This window comes from Pantherophis guttatus, chromosome 1 (assembly GCF_059756535.1).
Source record: "Pantherophis guttatus breed Tessera chromosome 1, ASM5975653v1, whole genome shotgun sequence".
Classification (NCBI taxonomy): Eukaryota; Metazoa; Chordata; class Lepidosauria; order Squamata; family Colubridae; genus Pantherophis; species Pantherophis guttatus.
Genome location: NC_142063.1, coordinates 73,754,392 through 73,778,759, shown reverse-complemented (window position 1 = coordinate 73,778,759; position 24,368 = coordinate 73,754,392). Strand labels below are relative to the sequence as shown.

At 40.1% G+C, this 24,368-nt stretch overlaps 1 protein-coding gene across 6 annotated transcripts in view; it reads left to right on the top strand.

Moving 5' to 3' along the window:
• Positions 1-24,368, top strand: part of RAD51B (RAD51 paralog B) — a 485,747-nt gene that overhangs the window by 335,206 nt on the left and 126,173 nt on the right. For 4 of the 6 annotated variants that reach the window (XM_087876340.1, XM_034417628.3, XM_087876357.1 and 1 more), the window contains one exon: positions 1,653-2,087. The exons of 1 other annotated variant lie outside the window; for it this stretch is intronic. In XM_087876340.1, the coding sequence (XP_087732466.1) occupies positions 1,653-1,780 (128 nt within the window). In that variant the 3' untranslated portion in view covers positions 1,781-2,087. Of the gene's footprint in view, positions 1-1,652; positions 2,088-3,860; positions 5,261-24,368 lie in introns of those variants that run through there. One more of the 6 variants, XM_087876346.1, reaches the window with a different exon arrangement.

Genomic DNA, 24,368 nt, shown 5'->3' with positions numbered 1-24,368 from the left:
TTAACACTAGGCCAAACTGGCTCTCAATAAGATTTGAAACATTTTATTATCTATGGTCTAAAAGTATCTCTAAACATCATTCCTGATTCTTGAAAAAGACTTCAGGTTAAACTCTTGATATTTTGCAAATACTGTATCTATTTCATCTTGTATGGAAAATATTATTTTATTGACTGCAAGCAAATAAAATAAATGTTTTTCTTGGTTTTTTTTTAAAAAAGAATCACATATTGGTTCCCTGCCTTCTGTTTCCCCAATTTTCCTCTCTCAACTTCCACCCTGCCTCAGCTAGTTGGCTTATAGTCCCTTTCACACCCTTCCCCTTCTTTTAAACTGCATCTTTACTTGCTTTATTGACAAACCTCAAGGCTTTGTTCCTAAACAAAGGCAGTTGGTTCACCTAAGTACATGTTGCCCTGTAGGGTCCTTTGAAAAACTTTGCTTGTTCAGCTTGATCAGGTGGAGAAATCCAAAATGAGTACGTTTGCTGAGGTCTGTGTCACCTCGCAGTGCCATTATTAACAGCAAATCATGTTCTGTACTTTAAGCTCTCTTCTAAACAGAGAAAGGGAATTCATAAACTGAATTTTAGCACAGATGCACATAATATTATGGCCAGTTGTGAATGACTGACAGAACTTACACCAACGATCAAGGAGGTCTGACGTGATTTTCCACACAAAGAGAAGATCGGGAAGAGATTGGCCACTATTTATATAATACAATATTGACTATTATTCCAGAAGAGTTTGATGAAAGATTCCAATATCAGTTTGTTTTAAGCTCTCCTGGCTCTGTCCAAACTCAGTAAATACTTTTGCCTTTAGAAAATCCGTAATGCATAGATTGGATAGATTAGCAGACGGGGCTGTTTGCCTGTCCTCCTGTATTCTCTAAGGGCTGACATACGTGCAGAATATGCCTAGATTCACCTCTTAAGCAGATACAAATCAGCAGTGTTGCATTAATTTCAACAGAGACATACCAGCCCACACCCACTCAAGGTTGGCTCATGGACAGAGGAATGGCTCATTCTCTTGCCGAGCAAGTGAAATCGGCAATTTCCTTATTCTGGCCCCACTGTCCATAGAACGCACTGGGTGGATTGCTGAAATGGCAGAACATTTTCCTACTACACTGGGAATGATCCTACCTCAAAATGATTTTTAATACATTCAAAGGGAGTTGAGAGCCCACACCCCCATGGAATGAAACGTCTCCTTTTATCATTGAAGAGGAGGTTCTCATTGCCTTGGAGAAGACAGCCAACAAGATAGGAAAATTGTGAGTCATTTTAAGTCTAGTCAATTTAAATTAGACTTCCAAGCAAATTCCCTGCCAGGTAATTTGTTGCCTAGAAGCCTCTGAAATAGTTGATCAAGCTGTTGAAAGACTGGTAATGATTCATCAATAAGAAGCAGAAGAAAGATAAGGAGCTACTTTTCAGGCAGCCAAAATTACCTGGCATCGGAAAACAGACTCTGCTACTGCCTCAAATTGTGACTGTTTTTTAAAAATTGTGCCAAAAAAATCTCGTATTTGCTTGTAGAAATGTACTGCCTAAAAATTGGATAGGGATTTTGTTCTTAAAAGTATTTCAGCTCAGTACATGATATTGTCATTGAACTGGTTTTATTTGCTCACAATTTCAGAAATGGATCCAAAGGAGCAGCCCTGTAGTAATTGGGAAGGAATAAACCCAGCACTGCAAGCAATAAAAGTGAGGAAAGATACATTTCACAATGAAGCTGAAATGGCTTTATCCAGTTTTACCCTGTAAGTCACCTCAGCAGTTACCAGAAGCAACCAGAAAAACAGAATACTGAAATCCAGAGAAGAAGAAAAAGTCCATGTTTTTGAACTAATATCATTATTTTCCTGATCTGAAGCAACTTCTGTATAGTTTCCAGCTTTCAGTTTTGATTACAATCACTACCAGATTTTTTTCAAGCTTGACTCTGGCATTTGTGATCCTACAGCTTTTCTTTAAATAACATGAGCATAAAGAAAGTGATCAGAAACATTCTTGAATCCTGTTGGTTGATGTCGAATGTCCTTTATTGGTTCAATAAAGACTTGTTCAAACATTTGTGGGCTCTCTCTCTCCCCACCTCTCTCCCTCCCTCTCCCTCCTCCCCTCTCTCATTTTAACTTGAGATTTGGGTATTGTCTGGTCAATCCAGTCAAGTTTGAAGAGTGTGTGTTTAACATGCGCTGCACTGGCTCCCGGTGGTCTTCCAGGTGCGCTTCAAGGTTTTGGTTACCACCTTTAGAGCGCTCCATGGCATCGGACCGGGGTATCTACGAGACCGCCTTCTGCTACCAATAGCCTCTCACCGACCAGTACGCTCCCATAGAGAGGGGCTCCTCAGGGTGCCGTCGGCCAAACAGTGTCGACTGGCGGCCCCCAGGGGGAGAGCCTTCTCTGTGGGGGCACCTACCATCTGGAACGAGCTCCCCCCAGAGATACGGAAGATCCCGGACTTGCGCACGTTTCGCCGTGCTCTCAAAACTTTTCTATTTCAGCAAGCTGGCCTGGCCTAACTCCCATCTTTTAAATTTTTTAAATTTTTTAATTTGTGATTTTATAAATTGGGTGTTTTAATCTGTGTTTCGGCTGAAATATTTAATAATTTTAAGGGATTTTTTAAATATTTGTATTATCTGTATTTTATCTTGGCTGTTCACCGCCCTGAGTCCTTCGGGAGTAGGGCGGTATAGAAATTTGATTAATAAATAAATAATAATAAATAAATAAATAAATAAACATGATATTCAAAGCACATGACAGTCACATGCATTGCTACCATTTAATTAACATCTCCAGATTGTTCTTCGACATATTACTTAATATTGTGTAATCTTGCTATGTCAAAAATTAACCAGCTTAATGAGAGAAAGTGATGTACTATAACAACACTTCACCAAAAAGATCCATATTCTTAGATTTTATTATTTATTTATTTATTTATTTATTAGTTTGATTTATATGCCGCCCTTCTCCGGAGACTCAGGGTGGCTTACAATGCTTTTAAGCAATAGCCTTCATACTTTTGTATATACCTGCTTAGTAGGGCTTTTGGCCCCCCCTAAGCGGTGTTCTATTTTATACAAAGTCAGCTTATTGCCCCCACAAACCGGGTCCTCATTTTACCTACCTTGGAAGGATGGAAGGCTGAGTCAACCTTGAGCCTGGTGAGAATTGAACTCGCAGTAATTGCAGGCAGCTGGCAGCTAAATACTACTTTAACAGTAGTTTAGTCCACTGCACCACCAGGCTCCTATGGTACAACTATTAACAATAACAAATTCCTAGGCCTAATGACTTGGAATGTTCAAAGCATTTCATAAATGCAGTATTATAGCTCTTGCAGCAACGCTGCTCACTAGAGTATTCATGTATTTCATATTGCAGGTCTATAGTTAAAACAGGATCACTTATTTAATGGGGATTTATAGCAAAAGCAAGGCTCATCGATCAGGTACTGTGATAGCAGAGCAGTGGTGGGTTGCTCCCGGTTCTGTCTGTTTCTTGCGAATCGGTAGTAAAAGCAGCGGGAGGCTCCGCCCACCCACCCGGACGTCATAATGGATGATCTGTGCATGCGCAGAAGCGTGAGCAAGCACATGTGCTCCCATTGCAAACCAGTAGTAAAGGTAAGTAGAACCCACCCCTGTAGCAGAGATGTCCAGATGAAAATATAGTTTCTATTACAAGAAAATTGTTGATTTGTTTCTTCTATTTCTGGTTCAGGACTTATATAGGCTTTCACGCAGTCTCTAAAAATTTTTTAGAACATATGAGAGCATGAACATGACACCTTTGTATAGCAATTTAAAACAGCCACATCTTTTTCCAGGAACCATATGCTTGGAAGAATCATCTAAAGATTGGAACTGAAGTGCTGTGCAGTCCAACTAAATGAAACATACTGGAAAGTAGGTCAAGCATCTGTCCCCAAACTCAGAATTTCCAGACTACATCAACAATTAATTATGGAAGTCACAGTCCCAAGAAATTTGGAAAATGCCATGTTGAAGGAAGGGTCTCTTAAAGAATGGATTGTCTTTTGTTAAATAAGCCAGAGAGACTTGTTGTATATCACAATGTTTTAATACTGTATAGCATTACCATGTTCAAGTGTTTTCCAGTTCCTCTTATGAATATTTAGAGTACAGGTAGTCTTTGATTTACAACCATTTATTTAACAGCTATTCAACAGGGGTGGGTTCTAAAAATTTTTACTACCGGTTCTGTGGGTGTGGCTTATTTTGTGGGCGTGGCTTGATGGTCATGTGACAAAAAATTCTTTAGGATTTAGCAGAGGTACTGGTCTACCAGGCTTTTAACTGCTTGCAGAGCTGTAGTGGTCTACCCATTTGTTTTCGGACTGATCTACTGGTCTACCACCACACTGCCTTTTACCGCTGATCAGCTCTAGGGCGGCCCTTTGAAGTGCCGCGGCAAGAGTTTAAACAGTTTTTTGCTGCTCTGCCACCACCGAGAGCATTGGAAACCACTTTCAGGCAGCTTGACCTCAATTGCCAATCTACCACCACCGAGCGGTTTACAAGGAGCAGATCGGTTCTAGCCGATCAGTTGGGAGGCTTCTTGGCTTCTCAATTTAAAGCTAAGGTGTGTTGTTTTTTTTCTCTCTCTCTTCTTTGTCAAGTAAGCCCTGTTTTTTTCCTTCTAGCCAATCAGCTGGGTCTCGGGAGGCAGTGAATAGATTGGGGGCGGGGCCAGGCAGAGGTAGTATTTACCATTTCTCCGAACTACTCAAAATTACCACTACCGGTTCGCAAGAACCGGTAGCAACCCACCACTGCTATTCAAAATTACAGCACTAAAAATGTGACTTATGATTGGTTCTTACACTTACAACTCTTGCTATATTCCCACAGTCACAGGATCAAAATTTGGGCGCTTCGCATAGATATATACAATGGGGGAGGGGATCACATGATTGCCATTTAAGATCTTTCCAGGGGACTTCCAACAAACAAAGTCAATGGGCGAAGCCAAATTCACTTAATGATCACAGTGATTCATGTCATCCATGATGACATGAATCACTGTCATCCATGGCAAAAAAGTTGTAAAATCAGGTGATATTCATTTAATAACCGCATCACTTAGCAACTGACACTCCAATCCTAGTTGTGGTCATAAATCAAGGACTACCTGTATATTCTACCAAACTCTTCACTTTAGGAAAAGAATGAATAAACCCAATAAAAATAGGTTCTGTTCAGACCATTGGTCATATTATCTTTTCCTGATTAATAATAATGTTAATTGTGGTGCCTCAAAATGGAATCAGAACCTATGGCTGTCAAATAGGCCCTAGGCTTCTGTAAAAGGATCAAGTCCAGAGCCTAACGTTATCTACTGCATCACTGCAAATTGCAGTTTTAAGCTGAAGGTTATTCCCCTTTCTTTCAATGTTGAGCAACTAAAAAAGAATATAAAAATTGCACAGATCTCTTAGATTTAAATGCAGAGAACATTGCTTGAGGGGAGAGCACGAGAGCTCTGTATGGATGTTGGTACCATATGCATTTAATTGCAGATTGGACCTGGGGCAATGACTCAGCATTAACCCAACGCAGTAAAGAACCGTCCTTGTTCAGTGACAGACAATTTGTGTTCGAGGCAACAGGCAGCATTTTCATGTAAACAGGATCCAGAGAAAGTCTTTTAACAACATTCCCCTGGCCCTTGTTCTCTTTCTCAGTCACAACTGTTGCTACGGCTACCAAAATCGCTATTAACATTGCAAATGAAGGTGGGCGGGGGGAAACTTCTTGCCATTTTTGGATTACCTGTCAGGGAGGCTTAAATCAGAAATAGAGCCTCCTTTGATGGGGCAGCCCATCCTTTTAAGTGGAGAGAGCAGAGGCAGCAGTTCTTCTGGATAAACATTTGAGATTTTGTGGAAACAGACAGAGGCAGGATGGGGTTGGGGGGGGGGTGAATCCCAAGCCTAATTCTCAGCCCTTTCAGGAGCACTTGAATGGCAAGGAAAATTCCACCAAGGAACACGAGGTCTCCAAGGAACTGCTGTGACCTATTTAAGGCAAAAGTCTTTGGGGTGGGGTGTGAGGGGGGGGAGAGAAAGTGTGTGCAGAGGGGAGGGGAGAAACGTAGCCGCTCTTTTAAAATGCAAAAGTTGTTTAACCAGATTCTCCTGTCCCGAAAGAACATGGTGATTTTGCAAGGCTGAAGCTCTGGATATTTTCCCCAGTGGGTTTCTTTTTCTTCCAAGATATTCCGCCTTCGGTTATAGTCAGTAAACACAAATAATTCAAAGCACTGTTCCTTCTCTCACTTAAATGACATCTTGCTATTTAATGGTGGGGTAACTGGCTCTTAAAAATCACCAAAGTCCCCTTCTCACAACAGAGCCAGCCCAAGGATTCCCCTCCCCAGTCACTTCACTCACGTTCTCCCTATGGCAGTGTTTCTCAACCTTGGAAGCTTGAAGATGGGTGGACTTCAACTCCCAGAATCCCCCAGCCAGCGCTGCTGGCTGGGGGATTTTGGGAGTTGAAGTCCACCCATCTTCAAGCTACCAAGGTTGAGAAACACTGCCCTATGGCATCACATGAAGCAGGATGACCGGATCGACTTGCCACCAGCTAAATCTGCATTGCTGTTCTGTTGAAAAGAAGGCTGTCAAGACTATCAGGGGCAGCTGATACGAGGACCTAGCCCAGGAGATTCTTTGTTTAGTGCAGTTTTTTTTCTTCTTCTTCTTCAAAGATGTGTGGTCAGCTCCCACAGTGTGCCTGCCAGCATGAGTTGAAGTTCACATATCTTAAAGAGTCCAAGTTTTAAAAATACTGGTTTAGCCGAAACAAGATCAGTTCAGTTGGGAACAAATCTAACACCATCTGGGTCAGAGGTGGGTTTCATCAGGTTCTGACCAGTTCTGGAGAACCGGTAGCAGAAATTTTGAGTAGTTCGGAGAACCGGTAGTAAAAATTCTGACTGGGCCCGCCCCCATCTATTCTCTGCCTCCCAAGTTCCAGCTGATTGGGAGGAAATGGGTATTTTGCAGTAACTTGCCCCTGGAGTGGGGTGGGAATGGAGATTTCACAGTATCCTTCCCCTGCAATGCCCACCAAGCCATGCCACGCCCACTAAGCCACCTGGTAGTAAAAAAAATTGAAACCCACCACTGATCTGGGTTAATTGGCAAGAAACTTCCAGAGTTTGGGAGTTTCTACAACACACACTCTTCCCAGGTAAGGATGTCATACAAATAAGACCAAAGAGCTGGGAGCACCTTTGTAAAAAGGAAAATACTAAAATCTCTGAAGCAGGTTTTTAGGCTATGCGCCCACTGCAGGGTAGTGAAGCAAGGAAACGCTTATTGCATGAGTGATGTCCACTCACCCGTGACATTCAACCCTCTGTTTCTATGACTGGTGCTTTAAAAGAGCACTTTCTGAACTTTAGTTTGTCACGATTTTATTCTTTCTCTTGGCGCACTCTCTCCATATCTCCTTCCTTCCCTATTATCTGCTGGCCACACGGAAGCAAGCAGCCCCATAGATCAGTCCTACTCCTGATGAAGGGAAAAATGTCTTTCCAGCCAAGTTCAATTCTTGTTTTCCTGGCAGCGCTGGAGAAGCAGTTTGCCATGACTTTTCTCCTGAGTGTTTTGTCAACTATGTTCTTTTACATCCTTTAAAGAAATAGATGACACTGACTCACAACACAAGAATTTCTGGTTTCCCTAAAGTACTTTAAAGTGAAGCCGTGACTCAAGAAGACAATTCCCTGATAATAATGTAAGTCTAAAAACGTTTTAAAAAATAAAGGCACTTGCTTCTCGAGTTGTTTTTCAAGCTGAATCTTTCCTGATTTGGAGCCCAAATAGTAGGCTCCCTCCTACAGGAAATAATGAAAATGTTACTGTAGGTGATAATATCCCCCTCTTTTCTATTTCCCTATTGTAAACAATCTTTTTAAAATTACACACACACAAGCACACAGAGACATAGCTGGTGAGATAGGAACCAGCACTGCTTAGACCAGAATTGCTGTCTAACTATGAAGACTTCCAGTCTCAATCCTGAAAGAATGGCCAAGACTCGGATGACCAGAAATGGCAAGAGGAAAATGTCTCAGATTTGTAGGCTTGGTTTCTGTGTTCAGGCAAATATTCTATGTATTAGATGACTTATTTTTGTCTGCCATAAAGCAATTAATCTAGCAACAAAGTCATTGTTAAGTAGTTCCTAAAGACAGGTTTAAATTCTGGAACAATATAAATTTGTAATCGGACCTGACCTGAAGTCTGATATGAAAAAATCAGGACACCAGAATATACTATACATATTTTTAAGCAATTGTTGTCAAGAGATTGTACTGCAAAATGATTTTAATCAGAGATGCAAAGGGGATTCCAAATATTGTTATTTAAGTCTGACATTGTAAAAATGAATAATAATGAAGGGAAATGAAGAGGGGAGGGATATTATAGTTCCCTTGCAAAGCAAGTCAGTTGGTAAACTTAAGAGATCAAGGGCCATCAATGCTACATGGGCTGCAAGCTGAAAACCTAATTTCATAAATAGGGTGCTTCAGTGGTGGGTTGCTACCGGTTCACCCCAGTTCAGGCAAGCCGGTAGAGGAGATGGTGAGGTGAGAGTGAACCGGTTCGCTCCGACTGTCAGTTGGGCCCTCCTGCCCACCCTAGCGCTATACCTACCTATATTCATTCATTTTTAGCCCAGCTGATAGGCGTTGCAGAGCAGATTGCTGTGCCTCAGCTGTTCTGAAATTCAATGCGCCTGTGCAAAGCGCAAAGGGCGAGCCCGAAGCGAACCAGTGGTAACACCAGTTGAAACCCATGACTGGGGTGCTTATGCTATGCTTGAAATACTTGATAGGATACTTTGCTTAAGACTATTCAGTAGAATTAAAATAGAATACCCTGTTTAGCAACCACAGCTGGGACCTGAGCTTGGTCCTTAAGTGAAGCAGTTACCAAGTGAAACTGATTGGACTTATTATCTTACTTGAAGCTTTTCTTTGCTTCATAAACCTGTGACAGTAATAAAAATGAGGACTACTTGCAAAATTATTTTTTCATCACCATTATAACTGCAAACATTCTGTATAAGGCAGTTGCTGAACAAAGACTATAATTTGTTTAGTCAGTGCCTTTATTTATACACCACACACAGGCACATGCACACATGTATATACAGGGAAATAAACGTTATATCATTACTCAAATATTACGTAATTTTCTTTTTTTCTTTCTTATAACCATATAGCAGTGAACTCAGAGGTTTTGCGCATTGCTAGTTTTAGAAAAGTAAATCAGCCAATAGTAGTCCTGAATGCATCACTTCAAAGGATCTTTTCAAAAGACTTTCCAAAAAGTGTTGGATGGGATATTCGTTCTTTGCTCCATCCAGACTTAAGGATAAGTCCACTTACTTTTAAGTCAATGCTTGCTCCAGAATTTCCATGCTCTGTGTTTACCCCCAAATGCCAAGCTTTCCACCATCTACAACGCTACAGGAAGCCCTTTCAAAGACTGCCTCTTAATCAGGAAGGCTCGCAGTCAAAACGCTGATTAGAAGCAGAGGAACACCTTGGGTCAATGAAGAAATGCCAAGAAAAGGGCTTTGCGTCAGCAATCTCAGCTTTCTAAGTGATGTTTATGTTATCTTCCAAGAGCTAGCAATGGGGATTCCCAGCCCAGCTATTTACCAAAATAATTATATCTGCTGTAATCTACTGCCAGTTACATTAACAGTCAGCTGTTTGTTGCTAGCATATACTGTCCAACATTACCTAGAGATAAAAGTAGGCAAAATACTTGGCTCCTAGCACCCGTCCCCGTCTGTTTGTGATACATCATACTTCTTATCCCCTTTAGCCGATTGCAGAATCCAAGACCAATTCGGTCCTAAAAGGGAACTTTGAATGAAATTGTTGGGTGTTCCTCTCACCCTGGCAAATCAGCCTGTAAAATGCATTAATTCCCTCAAATGTCTTGGGTGTAACTTCCTTCAAAACAGACTCCTTTGAAATAAAATAAAAATTAAATCTAGGCCACTCAAATGACATCTCTGCATCATTGTCAGATCTCTCTGTGACCACCACATACAGGTTTTTTTTTTTAATTTATTTATAAAAAGGGGTTTGGTCCACTCATGAAATAGTGATGGATTAAGAAAAGGTAGGCCTTTTTTTTTCTTTTATGATTGCACTTTCTCACAGCGAAAACATTTGGAACCAGGGTGCAATGACAGCTGACCTGAAAATGCAGATAGGCCCAAATCAAATGTGTCAGGGCAGCCATTTGTCAATCTTTCTGACACTTTTATGGCGTTTTTCTGATTCATTCATTTTTAAACCCAAGTAGGCTGTCAGGACAGGAACAGCCTGGATTGCTTATCAAAGGCTTGAATTGATTGATTCCTGAGGGCTTTTAAAATTAGGCTGAAGTCCACAGGAGCATAGGTGAAGGGTGTGTGCGGCCATAAGGCTGCAGACTCTTTAGCCCCAGAGTGAACAAACTAGGCCGAAGACTTTGCCCTGCATGTATGTTGTGTGGATTTCAAGCTTTGGGAATATTGATGGCCAGATAGATTTTCCTGCTTCTTAACCATGTTGGGAAAGCAAGCATCAGTCACTTTTCCTTTCTGTGGGCAATTCTTGGAGAACGCAGGGTTTACACTTGCATGAGCAAACAATATCAGGGGGTCATAGACATGGAAGGAATTAGAAGGCAATTTAAAGATTGTTTCCGTAGAGTTAGGCAAAAAATATTTGACATGGAACATGGAAAGGCAGACAGAGAATTGTCTCTCTGTATCAGATTAGGGGTGGGTTCCTCATCTGGCGAAACCATTTGTGGTTTGTCCTTTTTCTGGGATAAGAGGAAATGCAGTGATCCCACTGTTTCATTTAATTCCAAAATTCCACTTTGGACAATTGGACAAAATTTAATTGGACAAAACTTTAATGGAAAAAATTAACAAAAATTGATTGGACACTGGACAAAAATCCCACATTGGACAATATATGTTGGAGTTTATATCCACCTTTTTTTATTTGAGTTTTTATAAGATTGATTGCATTAGATCTGATGCTTGCAGACATGTGAGCAGGATCTTTAGAAGGCTACACATTATTCTATAGCATGTTTATTAAACTGAGCTGTCTATTTTATTTCACTTTGGAGCTCTCTTTTGTAATAACGTTTCATTTCTTGCATGGAACAATTCCCCAGAAATTCTCCCCCCTCCCCCCAATGAACTGGCAGACATTATACTTCAAGTTGAGAAATTAATTGTATGCAGATAAATAGTACTTTACTAATTTCACAAAAAAGGGGCTGCCAAAAATGTCACTTTAAATCTAGTTTCTGGATCCATTTGCAATGTTCTTTTCTCTCAAATCTTAGCAATAGGGCTATGTCCCCCAATAGAAATAAAAAATTAGTTCAACTAGCACTGATGACATCGCAATTATGTAGTTATAGGAATATTTCCAGAAAATAGTTTTAGAAGCAACATTTTTTTTTTATTTTGCAGCTGGGACACACTTTCCTTTAAAAGGCTTTCAAGGAATGCAGGAGACATGGCTGATGATGCAATGACTGTCTCTGCAATAGATGAAAATTTCAGCACATTTTCCCCCATTGGAGGGAGATTTACTGCAACAATTTAAATTGTATGATAAACAAAGAATCATGCCATCAAAAAACATATTGTTTTGTCCTTGAATTTCAACGGCATGATTCTGAGGGGTTTGGAGGGCTGCCAAAATGAAGCTTGTGGGGTCAAATGAAGTTTGTGGAGATGGAAGATAGGTTATTCATCCATGAGTGAAAGTGAAGAATAGAATAGAATAGAATAGAATAGAATAGAATAGAATAGAATAGAATAGAATAGAATAGAATAGAATAGAATAGAATAGAATAGAATAGAATTCTTTATTGGCCAAGTGTGATTGGACACACAAGGAATTTGAATTGGTGCATATGCTCTCAGTGTACATAAAAGAAAAGATACATTCGTCAAGAATCATAAGGTACAACACTTAATGATAGTCATAGGGAAACAGTCAATATAAATCTTAAGGATACCAGCAACAAGGTTACAGTCATACAGTCATAAGCAGAAGGAGATGGGTGATAGGAACGATGAGAAGATTAATAGTAATCCAGACTTAATAACTAGTTTGATAGTGTTGAGGGAATTATTTGTTTAGCAGAGTGATGGCGTTCGGGAAAAAACTGTTCTTGTGTCTAGTTGTTCTGGTGTGCAGTGCTCTATAGCGTCATTTTGAGGGTAGACGTTGAAAGAATTTATGTCCAGGATGTGAAGGGTCTGTAAATATTTTCACAGCCCTCTTTTTGACTCGTGCAGTATACAGGTCCTCAATGGAAGGCAGGTTGGTAGTAATTGTTTTTTCTGCAGTTCTAATTATCCTCTGAAGTCTGTGTCTGTCTTGTTGGGTTGCAGAGCCAAACCAGACAGTTATAGAGGTGCAGATGACAGACTCAATAATTCCTCTATAGAACTGTATCAGCAGCTCTTTGGGCAGTTTGAGCTTTCTGAGTTGGCCCGGAAAGATACATGCTTATCAAAAATAACCATTCTAAAACCATAACCACCATAAAGGACATTTTCTGGACAAGTGTTCTTGTGCAAGTAGGAGGGATGCATTCAAAATGGTTGCCAGAAAACTGAAACTATCTCCCTTGTTGATCATTATACATGACTAAGTATATAATTGAATGCTTCATAGCAGGGGTAGGTTCTACTTATCTTTACTACTGGTTCGCAACGGGAGCGCACATGTGTGCTTGCTTCGCGCATGTGTGTGCTCTTCTGTGCATGCGCAGATTATCAATTATGACGTCCAGGCGGGTGAGTGGAGTCTCCTGCCGTTTTTACTACCGGTTCTAAAGAACCGGACAGAACCGGGAGCAACCCACCACTGCTTTATAGGTATTCCTAGTGGCTATATTGAAAATAGTATGTTAAATACAGAAAAGGAGAGAATATTCTTTACTTTGAGACAATCCTTTTGCTTTCCTGGAAAATAAACCTGGAACTAACTGATCTATGGCTTTCGCATTTTCACAGGCTGTAAAAGAAGGAGTGTGGCTAAAGACCTTTTGCAGAATGTTTGTGATGTCACAGAATATTTATTTATTTATTTATTTGTATCCTGAATTCATTATTTTTATAAATAACTCAAGGCAGTGAACATACCTAATACTCTTTCCTTCTCCTACTTTCCCTACAACAACAACAACCCTGTAAGGTGAATTGGACTGGAAGAAAGTGACAGGCCTAAAGTTACCCATCTGGCTTTCATGGCTAAGGTGGGACTAGAACTCAGGGCCTCCTGGTTTCTAGCTTGATGCCTTCACCACTAGACCAAACTGGCTCTCAGATTAAAAATCTCTGATTCTTAATATTCCCCATATTCTTGCCATTTTCATATGAGATGTCAGAGATACAGTCTGTAACACAAGGATATTACTACTTATTGTGCCTTTCCAACTAAACGTGCTGTGGATAAACGTGCTGTGGATTTCCATATCCATTGCTTTGGTCAGAGACAGCCCAGAAGACAACAGCAAGACCTTACCTTTAGGACTGGCAGTCTAACATTGAAGAGTCTGTAGCAGGGGTGGGTTCTACTTACCTTTACTACCGGTTCGTAGCAGGGCCGCGCATGCACAGAAGCTTCTGCACATGTGCAGAAGCGTTTTGGTGCCATCAGGGTTGGTGGGCGGAGCCTCCCGCTGGTTTTACTACCGGTTCTTTAGAACCGGTGCGAACCGGGGGCAACCCACCACTGGTCTGTAGCAATGGAAAAATTATAGATATTCATAGCATAGTCTAACCAAATTCAAACAAAAATAGTGAACTTCTATTTATCATATCACACATCAAGCCAAGCTAAGACGCTTAGAAAAAAGTGTTTTTGAAGAAAAAAGAAAAACTGCTTAAAAATAATTGTAATCAAAATGATCCAAATAAATGCAAGCATAGAAGTCACAGAAGTCCAAAGTATAGTATAAAAACATTCAAGCAGCAATTAGCATCTGGAAAAAAAAGGGCAACAGGGAGGAAAAAGAGAAGAGGGCTACTAGAATGGTTTTTTAAAATGTTTTTATTTGTATTTTGTCTTTTTTTTAAAATTTAAAAAATATATTTATATAACCATCTTATTTCCATTTCAACCTTCACTCCAGTGTAATGTTCATTCTTTTTCTTCTCTTTTTCTTTCTTTTGTTGCTTGTTTTACTTAATGAAAAAGAGAATAGAGTGGAGGAAAAACAATGGCAATAAGAAAAAATGTTCCTCTCTGTCTTCCATGTTGCTTTCTAGCTCCATGTGTGGCATTCGGTGTAAGTTGAGGATAGGTTTAAGTAAGTGGTCCTCTCTACCCAGTTCCACTCCCTGCCCCACCAGGCAGCCTAGAAAATCATAGAAAAAGGAGTTTGAGAAATCCAAAGCTGACAGCCACTGTTCCCCAGTAAGAATACACAAGTCATTTGTGTATCAGAGCCAGTTGCACTTTAGCAGGGTAAGCAAGTACAGTATAACCATTTTGTCCCTAAATTTGCCTCAAGGCCTCAAAACATATTGAAAAAGGCCCAATCCAATCTAGTTGCTGGTCAAGGGGGATAGATGAGGGCTCCCATGTGGTCCTTGAGTCACACTTTGCAGTTCTATTAACATTGGGAGCAGGGTCGGATTTAGATGAAAAGAGGCCCTAGGCTATTCCACTTATGAGGCCCTTTCACCAGTGGTGGGATTCAATTTTTTTAACAACAGGTTCTGTGGGCGTGGCTTAGTTGGGGGTGTGGCTTGGCAATCATGTGACTGGGTGTGTCACTGCGTTATTTTATTTACCAGCTGAGCTCATTATTTCTGGACTGTCTGGCTCTCCGTAGCTTGCCAACTTCTTATCAGTAAGCTACGTGTTTCCGTATCCACTCACATTCCTTCACTTGCTTCACACACTCTTTCCTTTGTTCTCTTGCCAAGGTCCGGCTGACATAGCCGGCCCGAATTACTTTCAAAAATGTAACAATTAACTTTTCTTAGTTAGTGAGGTGTTTTATTTTCTTTATAACAAATAAATGAGTTTTATTAGAAACCTTCCTTCGCGTTTCTTTTCAGATTATTGCAACAAGGAATAAGCCTTGATTCATCTCCTTCTCTAAACCAGGGTAATTAGTCCCAGAGCCAAACATGGGATTAATAAATGCCCTGACAGGGTGGGCGTGGCTAGCTGGTCACGTGACTGTGTAGGCGTGGGTAGCCTGTCATGTGGCCTGTCAGGTGGGCATGGCTATGTGCATAGGCTTTTTTCAGGGGGCTGAAAAAAGTCATTTCTGACTGGGCCTCGCACTTTTGACCGGTCCTCACATTTATGACCATCCTCACATTTATGCCCATGCAGCTTTCTTAACAACCATGTCACTCATTTCACAACTGCTTCTCTTCACCATGGTGACAAGATAGGGCAAAAACGTAAAATGTGAGGACAGTCGTAAGTTCGAGGACTGGTCAAAAGTGCGAGGACCAGTCAAAAATAACTTTTTCAGCCCTCTGAGTAGTCCATATGCACAAAAGGACTACCCAGAGGGCTGAAAAAAGTCATTTCTGACTGGGCCTCGCACTTTTGACCGGTCCTCACACTTATGACCATCCTCACATTTATGCCCGTGCAGCTTTCTTAACAACCATGTCACTCATTTCACAACTGCTTCTCTTCACCATGGTGACAAGATAGGGCAAAAACGTAAAATGTGAGGACAGTCGTAAGTTTGAGGACTGGTCAAAAGTGCGAGGACCAGTCAGAAATAACTTTTTCAGCCCTCTGAGTAGTCCATATGCATAAAAGGATACAGCAATAGAGAGGGATGAAGGAAGGGAAGGGAAATTAGAGTAGGAGGGAGGGTAAGAGAGGGAGGAAGAGAGGAGGAGAAGGAGAAAGGAAGAGGAAGTAGGGAGGAGAAGAAGAGGGGGAGGAAGAGAAAGCAAGAAGGAAAGAAAAGAGAGAGGTGGTAGGTTTGAGGAGAAAGATTGCTGTACAATAAAAAAGATGAAAGGGAAGAAAGCCAACCCCAAACAAATATTAAGATATTAAGATAAAGAATGAATTGTTAAACTTTAAAGAATAAAAGAGAACAAATAGCAATAAATAGCAATAATTAGAAACACACATACAAACATACAATGTATTTTCTTTGAACAGAATATTTGGCCGGTTCATAAATTTAAACAGTGTTTAGTCATTTCAATTAAATTTACAATTTCTATATTTCCTTTTTGCCATATTTATTCCTCATCTATTTTTGTAAAAAACCAATATTACCCTTCATCCTCATCTCTAATCTTAATCAAATTCAATTTTTCCCTTCTATTCTATATTATATCCCTTCCCATTGTCATCTATTTTTATATCCATCCTCACATTGGTTAATTAAGTAATATTAGTTGTTTAATATAAATTCAACATTTTAATATAAATCAATTAGTTATATAACTACCTTTTTTGTATATTAATCAATATGAACATGAATATTCCAATTATTTCCATGCAATCCAATTTCTTACAAATGAATTAATTATATTTACCAATAATAATAAACCAAATAATTTCCCCCATATATTCCTCCAAACCACAACTTAACCATTTCTGCTTTCAGAAATATACAATTAATAGTATCTCAATTATTACAATTCCCTAGTTAAATAGAGCTTTTTTTTCTTTTGTGTTTTAAAATCCTGAACTCTCCTCTTTTTCCCTAAATTTCCCATTGTTTGCACCTACCTTTTTTGGTGAGGAAAAAGAAAAGAATTCTGCCTGCCTAATTTTCCAACCTTGCAGCAACAGCAAAGCAGTTTCAGTTTCGTTTCTCAGTGGAAAAAAAATCAGCACTCTTTGCAAGGAAGCAGAAGAGCCCTGAGCAAAACAGCTGAGACAAATCAGCTGAGAGCCGGGAGGCCAATTAGCCTATGCTGAAGCTCCGTGGGCCAATAAAATTACCAAAAAAACACCGAACCCTTTGTTAAATTGCTGGCTCCCCCGCCCCTCGCCCACCACTATTTATTGGCAATAAATAGTGGTGCGGAGGGGCGGGGCAAGCCAGCAATTTAACAAAGGGTTCGGCTGCACCACTGGCCCTAGGGCGGCCCTTTGAAGCCCCGCAGCAAGAATTTGAAGTTTTTTTTTCCTCTAGCCTTCGGAAGCAATCCTGCTCTCTTGCGTCCGGAGCCGGTGGGGAACCATGTGGCAGCCCACGTGGATCCCAGGCAGCGGAACTCAGGCTAGGGAAGGGGTGGGCAATTGTGGCTCTTTTACAACCTGTGGCCTTCAACTCCCAGAATTCCTGAGACAGCCAAGCTGTCCACAGATTGTAAAAGAGCCACAATTGCCTACCCCTGGTTACGGTAGGCTGGCGCTGCGCGGGTGGGAGGCGAGGGGTGGGCGAGCCAGCAATTTAACAAAGGGTTCGGCCGAACCCCCTAGAACCTCCAGAATCCCACCACTGTGTAGGCCCCTCTTGATCTTGAGGCCCTAGGCTGAAGCCTAGTTAGCCTATAGGAAAATCCGGCCCTGATTGGGAGCAAAATGGTGAGGATACAAGTCACTATACACTTTCCCAAATAAATACAGGTAGTCCTTGACTAACAACAGTTTGTTTAGTGCCTGTTCGAAATTACAACAGCACTGAAAAAGTGAATTATGACCGTTTTTCACAGTTATTACTGTTGCAGCATCCCCATGGTCACGTGATCAAAATTCAGAAGCTTGGCAACTGACTCAGATTTATGTCAGTTGTAGTGTCCTGGGGTCATGGGTTTTGCTACCTTCTGACAAGCAAAGTCAATGGACAAGCCAGATTCACTTAACAACCGTGTTACTAACTTAACAACTGCAGTGATTCATTTAACAACTCTGGCAAACAAGATCATAAAATGGGGGTGGGGGGAAATCACTTGACAACTAACTCACTTAGCAACAGAAATTTGGGGCTCAAATTGTGGTCATGAGTCAATGATTACCGGTATGTCATCTTGACAGTTCCTGAAACTGTCAGACATTGGCCAAACCTCAGGGAGGAAATGTGTCTTTCGTGGGAACTTCAGTTTGAGCATATTCTCCTTGTATTGTTGATGACTTGACAGGCCTTTTGTCTTTTTCTGGATGACCAAATGTGTGCAGAATAATTTGCATACTTTGTATGCTCTAATGCAAGATGGATTGGAGCAGGCAAGATCAGAGCTGCTTGTCTTTATGCATTAACATTCACCAACCAACTATTGATTTAAAAATGCACACCCAAAGTAATGTCAGTCAAGCCAAAGAAGAAAAAATTGATCCAATCTGCGCCGAAGAAAGCTGTCATCCTTGAACACGAGAACAGGCAAGCAGTGGTATGTGGACCTCTTAGCCTCATTTGATGACTACCCAAACTTTCCAAGATCACAAGAGGGTAGTTCATTGGTTTTTAGCTGCACAGCTAAGAACTTAAATAGGTATACTAAATTAAAGTTTAGCATATGTATTATGTCTTTTAAAAAGTCCAAAAATCACTATTTCCCACCATAAATAAATACTGGGCCAATATTAGGCCTCCCCCCCAAAAAGCACAGCCCTAGGCTGCCGAAATTTCCATGCGTAGAGCCTATTCAGAATTCAACATAATAATTAAGTTGAAGTGCAAATCTCTGTATATATTTACCTGCGATCCAGGAACATATTATATACCTTCCAAAAGTAGAAGACTTGAATCTACGCAGTTGGCTTCAATATTTTCAGTTGTTTCAAGGAAACCCTCAAGATTGTTTAAAAAGGAAGTGTGATAAAAAAAACCACTTTTTTCTCCTTTCAAAAGGAGAAAAATATTCACTTCCCAGTTATACACACCCAATCCATAAGTCTTACAGTTGTTCTTACTCTGCAAATCATAGTGACTTTCCATTTCTAATTTTAAACAGTTGTGAGACCAAAAAAAAAAGTTGTTTTTAAAATGCCTTCTTTTTGTAACTGCTTTCTTGCAATTATTATTCTTGCAGAGGCTGGGGTGGGGGAGGTGGCTTTTATCACTCACAAGTCACAACCCCCTCTGGGCTGTCTGGTTGGCCCTTCTCTCATTGCTACCAACTCAGTATAAATCACTGCTCATGTTATAACTGAACTAGCCATAACACGGAAGTGTGAAAGAATCTCTAGCACAAAGTCTGTTGATTCCTTCCTCCCCCATAACCTTGTTTCCAACTGGGGTAGTCTCATGCCAAGATAAGTGAATAAACACTTCATTGTTTTTCATTGCAGAAGCCTGAAAAACATACCATTTTATTCAGAGGATAGCTAGTGCAACAGCGCTGTATTCAGTGAAAATACAGAGACATCAGTCTCTAATATCAGTTTCTACAAGAATTATAGCGGCCTTCTTTCAAGACGGAATGCACAAAATACTTAAGGTTGGTTTCTAGAGATATTGGAGAACCAGGATACAGTAGAAATGAAGAATATCAAGAGTATCAGCTTTGTTAATGTTCATCTAGAAAGCTTTGGCATTATTTGGTATTTTTTTTTCAATTTAAAATTCCTCACAAGTTTATTGTGGTTGTGTGCGATGGGGCTTTGTAAGAAGTAGCATAAAAATAAAGAAAATGAGAATGTAAGCACAATTCTGCTGGTTTGGACCCCTGGCCCATGTAATCCAGCAATTCTTATAGTCCTTAGCCAACTCCACAGCCAATTTTTTCCCCAGTATTCTTTGTCACATGTTGACCAATCAAGAACTCACAAACATAGAGAAACACTTTTGCTCTCTTTCACTCACTATTTAACCACTGACCCTTAAGATAGGTTACCGGGTAGTCTGATATTCTAATTTGTCTCATCCCTCATTAAACCCATTTTAAAATGGCAGCCATCACTACAACTGGTGGCAATGAATGTCACCTATATGTTAAGTAAAGAATGGCTTCTATTATCAGATCTGATTCTCCCTGTATTTTGTTTCAGTGGATGACTGTGGGTTCAAGGGAACACAGACAAGTGTTTCTCTCTATCCACATCTGCAACATCACAAATGAATTGTAACATGGTTACCCTTATTTTATTCATTCTAGTCTAAATATTGCAGTGTTGTATTCCTTCATCAAAAAAGATCTGTTCTATCTCTTTAACAAATTAGGGTTTTTTTTCTAGATCCACAGTATCTTGTTAAAGGCATGATTACCAGAATTATACAAGCACCCCAAAAGTAATATAAACGTACATAAGCATTTTACTCTATAGGTATTTTTATTTTCAGTTTCCTTCTTAACAATTCCTAGCACAAAATTAACTTTTTGACAGAAGCATGGATGGACTAGGTTGACTTTCTTTATTGAACTGTTACTACTATTTCAAAATCCCTTTGAAAATCAATCTCTGCCATTTCAGGTCTTTCTAATATATGTGTAGAATTAGAAAAATATTTATGTATGTACGGAATTTGTACCAGCACACATTCCTTTTCATTTGCTTATGTAAAACTCGCTTATGTAAAACTTGTCACTTTAATACCCACCAATCCAATGTATAGGTAGACACTTTACAAGTAATCTGTTAAAATAAAATCCACTGGTTCTCATACTGAATGGCATGATATAGCTCTCAAATATGAAAACGTTCCATTTTTCCATGTAATTGGTGACTGGGATGGCAACCCTGCACACCTGGAGTCATTGTATACAGAAAGCATGAACCACCCTTTTTTTTCAGGGAGATGTGCAGAGCAAAAGATGTGCACTCAAAGATTGGGAACTATAGGTTATGGTCAGAAAAAGAGCCTATCTGTAGATCTGTAACTGGTGGCATCTCATTCTTGTCTATAGCTTTTCTGGGTCTGCAGGGAAGTTTTTTCTCAAAGATATAAAGGGAAAGTTGCAAATGATTTGTTTAACAATGTAAAGATTGATTACCTTGAGACTTGATATTCTTAACGGTAGTAGAACATATTATTTCTATGACCTGACCGGCTATGGAATTCTGGGAGTTGAAGTCAGCAAGTCTTAAAGTTGCCAAGATTGGACATTCCTGGTGTACACCCTCATCCCCTAGGTTTCTATCACAAAGACTACTTTCATGGTCATGGTTGACACACGGAACTATAGCTTTTGCTCTACGCAAAGATAGAAGGATCTTGTATACAGAAGCATCTGCAGCAAACTGCAACAATGCCAAAATGATGATGCCTGTGATGATGTAATCATGCACACCCTACAATTAGAGACTGTGTCGTTAATAAATTATATTTGTATGATGACTTCATATATATGTTGTCCTCCCATCACACACACTATTCCTTGTAGGATGAGCAGATGTGGAACAGATGTGTTTACATTCAGGATCTGAAATCTACTAGCATGGTATAGTGAGCAAACGCAGAACTAGTGAAAATGCAGGGTACGAGAGAGACAGAAAGGCCTTGGCTTCAATAACCCACTAGAGCTTGCTGAGTGAATTTTTGTCTATATAAGCCAAGGCATAAGGCATTCTTTACAAGACATGAGTTAATTATTTAACTCAATGCCTTTTTCATGAAATTATGCGCTCTTCTTGGAATGTTTATGTTGTGGTTAAAGTGATTGCATTATATTTTTATTGTATAGCTGTTACAGAGATTGGATTCATTTGATCAAACTTCAATAAAATATAATGAAAATGAAATTCATGCTTAATGAAATGTAATATTTTTCAAAGGTTTTGCAAAGCATAGTGTAAGGAATGGCCTGGCATATAATTGTTGTAACGAATGTATGTAGAACATTCTAAACCAGGGGTCTCCAACCTTGGCAACTTTAAGACTTGTGGACTTCAGCTCCCAGAGTTCCTCAGCCAGCTTTGCTGAGGAACCATGCATATGAGGAGTAGTGTTTCTGGGGTTTGAACTGTGTATACCATAAGCTAGGGCTTTGTTCTTAGAATTGTATTGACTTGGTAAGGAAACCAATCCATCAGTTCTAAAATACATGCAAAGGTAGCCCTGCCTCTCAGATCCTATTGGCTCGATGTCGTGGATTAGACCATCTAGAGAAACAGGTGAAGGGCTCTGTTCCTCACTTCAATTACTTCAGGTTAGCTGCCTGTTTACTTACACCTCACCCCTCTCTGCCCATTGGAGAGGATGTGGAAGGAGGCCTGGGGTGACTGCACCCTCACCTCTAGTCCATGGAAAAACAAACACAGCCCTTCTTCTGTTTGTTGTTATAGTGCTGGGCTTGCCTTCCATAACAAAACCCATTTCCCTGCAGGCAGCAGGCAGAGACTTGTTTGCTTATCACTCCGTCAAGGAAGAGGAGGCTTCAGAAGGCGCACAGTCTTCAAGCATTTATATCCTGTTGATAAACAATACAAGAAGGAAAGGAAAGCTGCTCTTCTCCATTCTGGAAAACCTCTCCCCCAAGTTAGGCCTAGCTCAGGGCTTTAGCAACTGAAATTCCTCGTAGACCGCATTGAGTGGGGTGCAGGTGGGACTTGGTTTCTGGCATAGAAAAGGATCCTTTCGGGGGTGTTGTGTTGAGCATATGCTTGTTCTCTCAAATAATCTTATGCATTTTGAACCTTCCTGAAAACTCCTTATATAGTTAGCAATGAAGTTATGCTCCTATCTTACACAACATGGATATTTTCACTCACCCATGCAATGCTTGTTGTCAACATGACTTGCATTACTGAAAAAGAACATAACCCTGATCTATCTGTGTGTGAGGGCTTGCACATATCATCAGACTAAATGTTGCAACCAACCATTCCCTCCCCTTTTACATTGTGCAAGCACATAGATCTTAAGACATAGCAGGACCCAAGAGGTCTGTGGCAGTTAAACGCAGACGTGAACAGCTCAGTCACACCCAGCATCTTTTCAGGTTCATAGAAAGTCATCTGCCATCCATTATTTGTCAAGGTCCATTTTTCAAATCAGTCATTTTTCACTACAACCTTGTTCCTGACAACCAATTTGAGATGCATTTCACTATGTTTCACTGAACTTCCGACTTGTGATGACTCAAATGTTTTAAATCTGGCTGGATTGTTTCCAGACTACAATTTAAGCATGAAAAAGGCCATTTGTATACCAAAACTAACAAAAGCCTGATCTTCGTGACTTTCAATAAAATTATAGGTATGTTTTTATGACAGTTTGACTGTTCCTGTGCAGTCAATTGCAGGTGGTTGGATAAGCAGGAATTATCCAGCTCCTGAAGAATTTAAACCAGGGGTGAAATCCAGCAGGTTCTGACAGGTACCGGAGAATCAGTAGCAGAAATTTTGAGTAGTTCGGAGAACTGGCAAATGTCACCTCTGGCTGGCCCCAGAGTGGGGTGGGAGTGGAGATTTTGCAATATCCTTCCCCTGGAGTGGGGTGGGAATGGAGATTTTGCAATATTCTTCCCCCAGGAGTGGGGAGGGGAATGGAGATTTTGCATATCCTTCCCCTGCCACATCCACCAAACCACACCCACCAAGCCACACCATGCCATGCCCACAGAACCGGTAGTAAAAAAATTTGAATTTCACCAGTGATTTTTTTTTTATTAGATTTATATGCCGCCCTATCTCCATAGGACTCAGGGCGGCTCACAACAATTAAGATATACAATCTCAATCCAAGTAAGAAACATGTTAAAATACATATTAAATGCATATTAAAATACATTAAACATCAAAACCCCATCAGTCCAGGCTGGGCAATTTAAACAGCCATGTTTTTCGTTTGCGGCAGAAAGTGCGTAGGTCAGGCTATTGTTTAAGTATGTGACTTTAAATAAAGGAAGAATCAAATCTCTTTCTTGCTTCTTCCATTTTCAAGAGCCCTCTTTTTAAAAATAACAACAACAAAACAACAACAACACTTGATGCAGCTCAGCTGGACTGTTAAACTATCTTTGCTTGCAATATAAAACAATGCATTGGTTCTGGTCAGTAATAGAAGGAAATCCAAACAAATATTTTAACATTAGATGTGACTAAACCATCAAAATGTGCTCAACAAAGATTTCATGGTGTAGCTGTGAACCATTGCATAGCTTATCGAATTCTTGATTTATAGCTTTGTATATTGTCACAGATGATTTATAGCATTACTGAAAAAGCTTCTTGGATGAGAATTGAAACATTTTTGAGAAAAAACCCCCAAGAAAGTCCAGTTGCTTTTTGGAAGAAGCACTTTTGGGATATATCATGACTCCACAGTTTTGTACATTAGCAATGTACCAAGTAAATGTTGACAATGCGCATGAATTGTCTTCATTTTTTGTGGGGAAAAATCGTTTCTGAAATTATAGACTTTTAA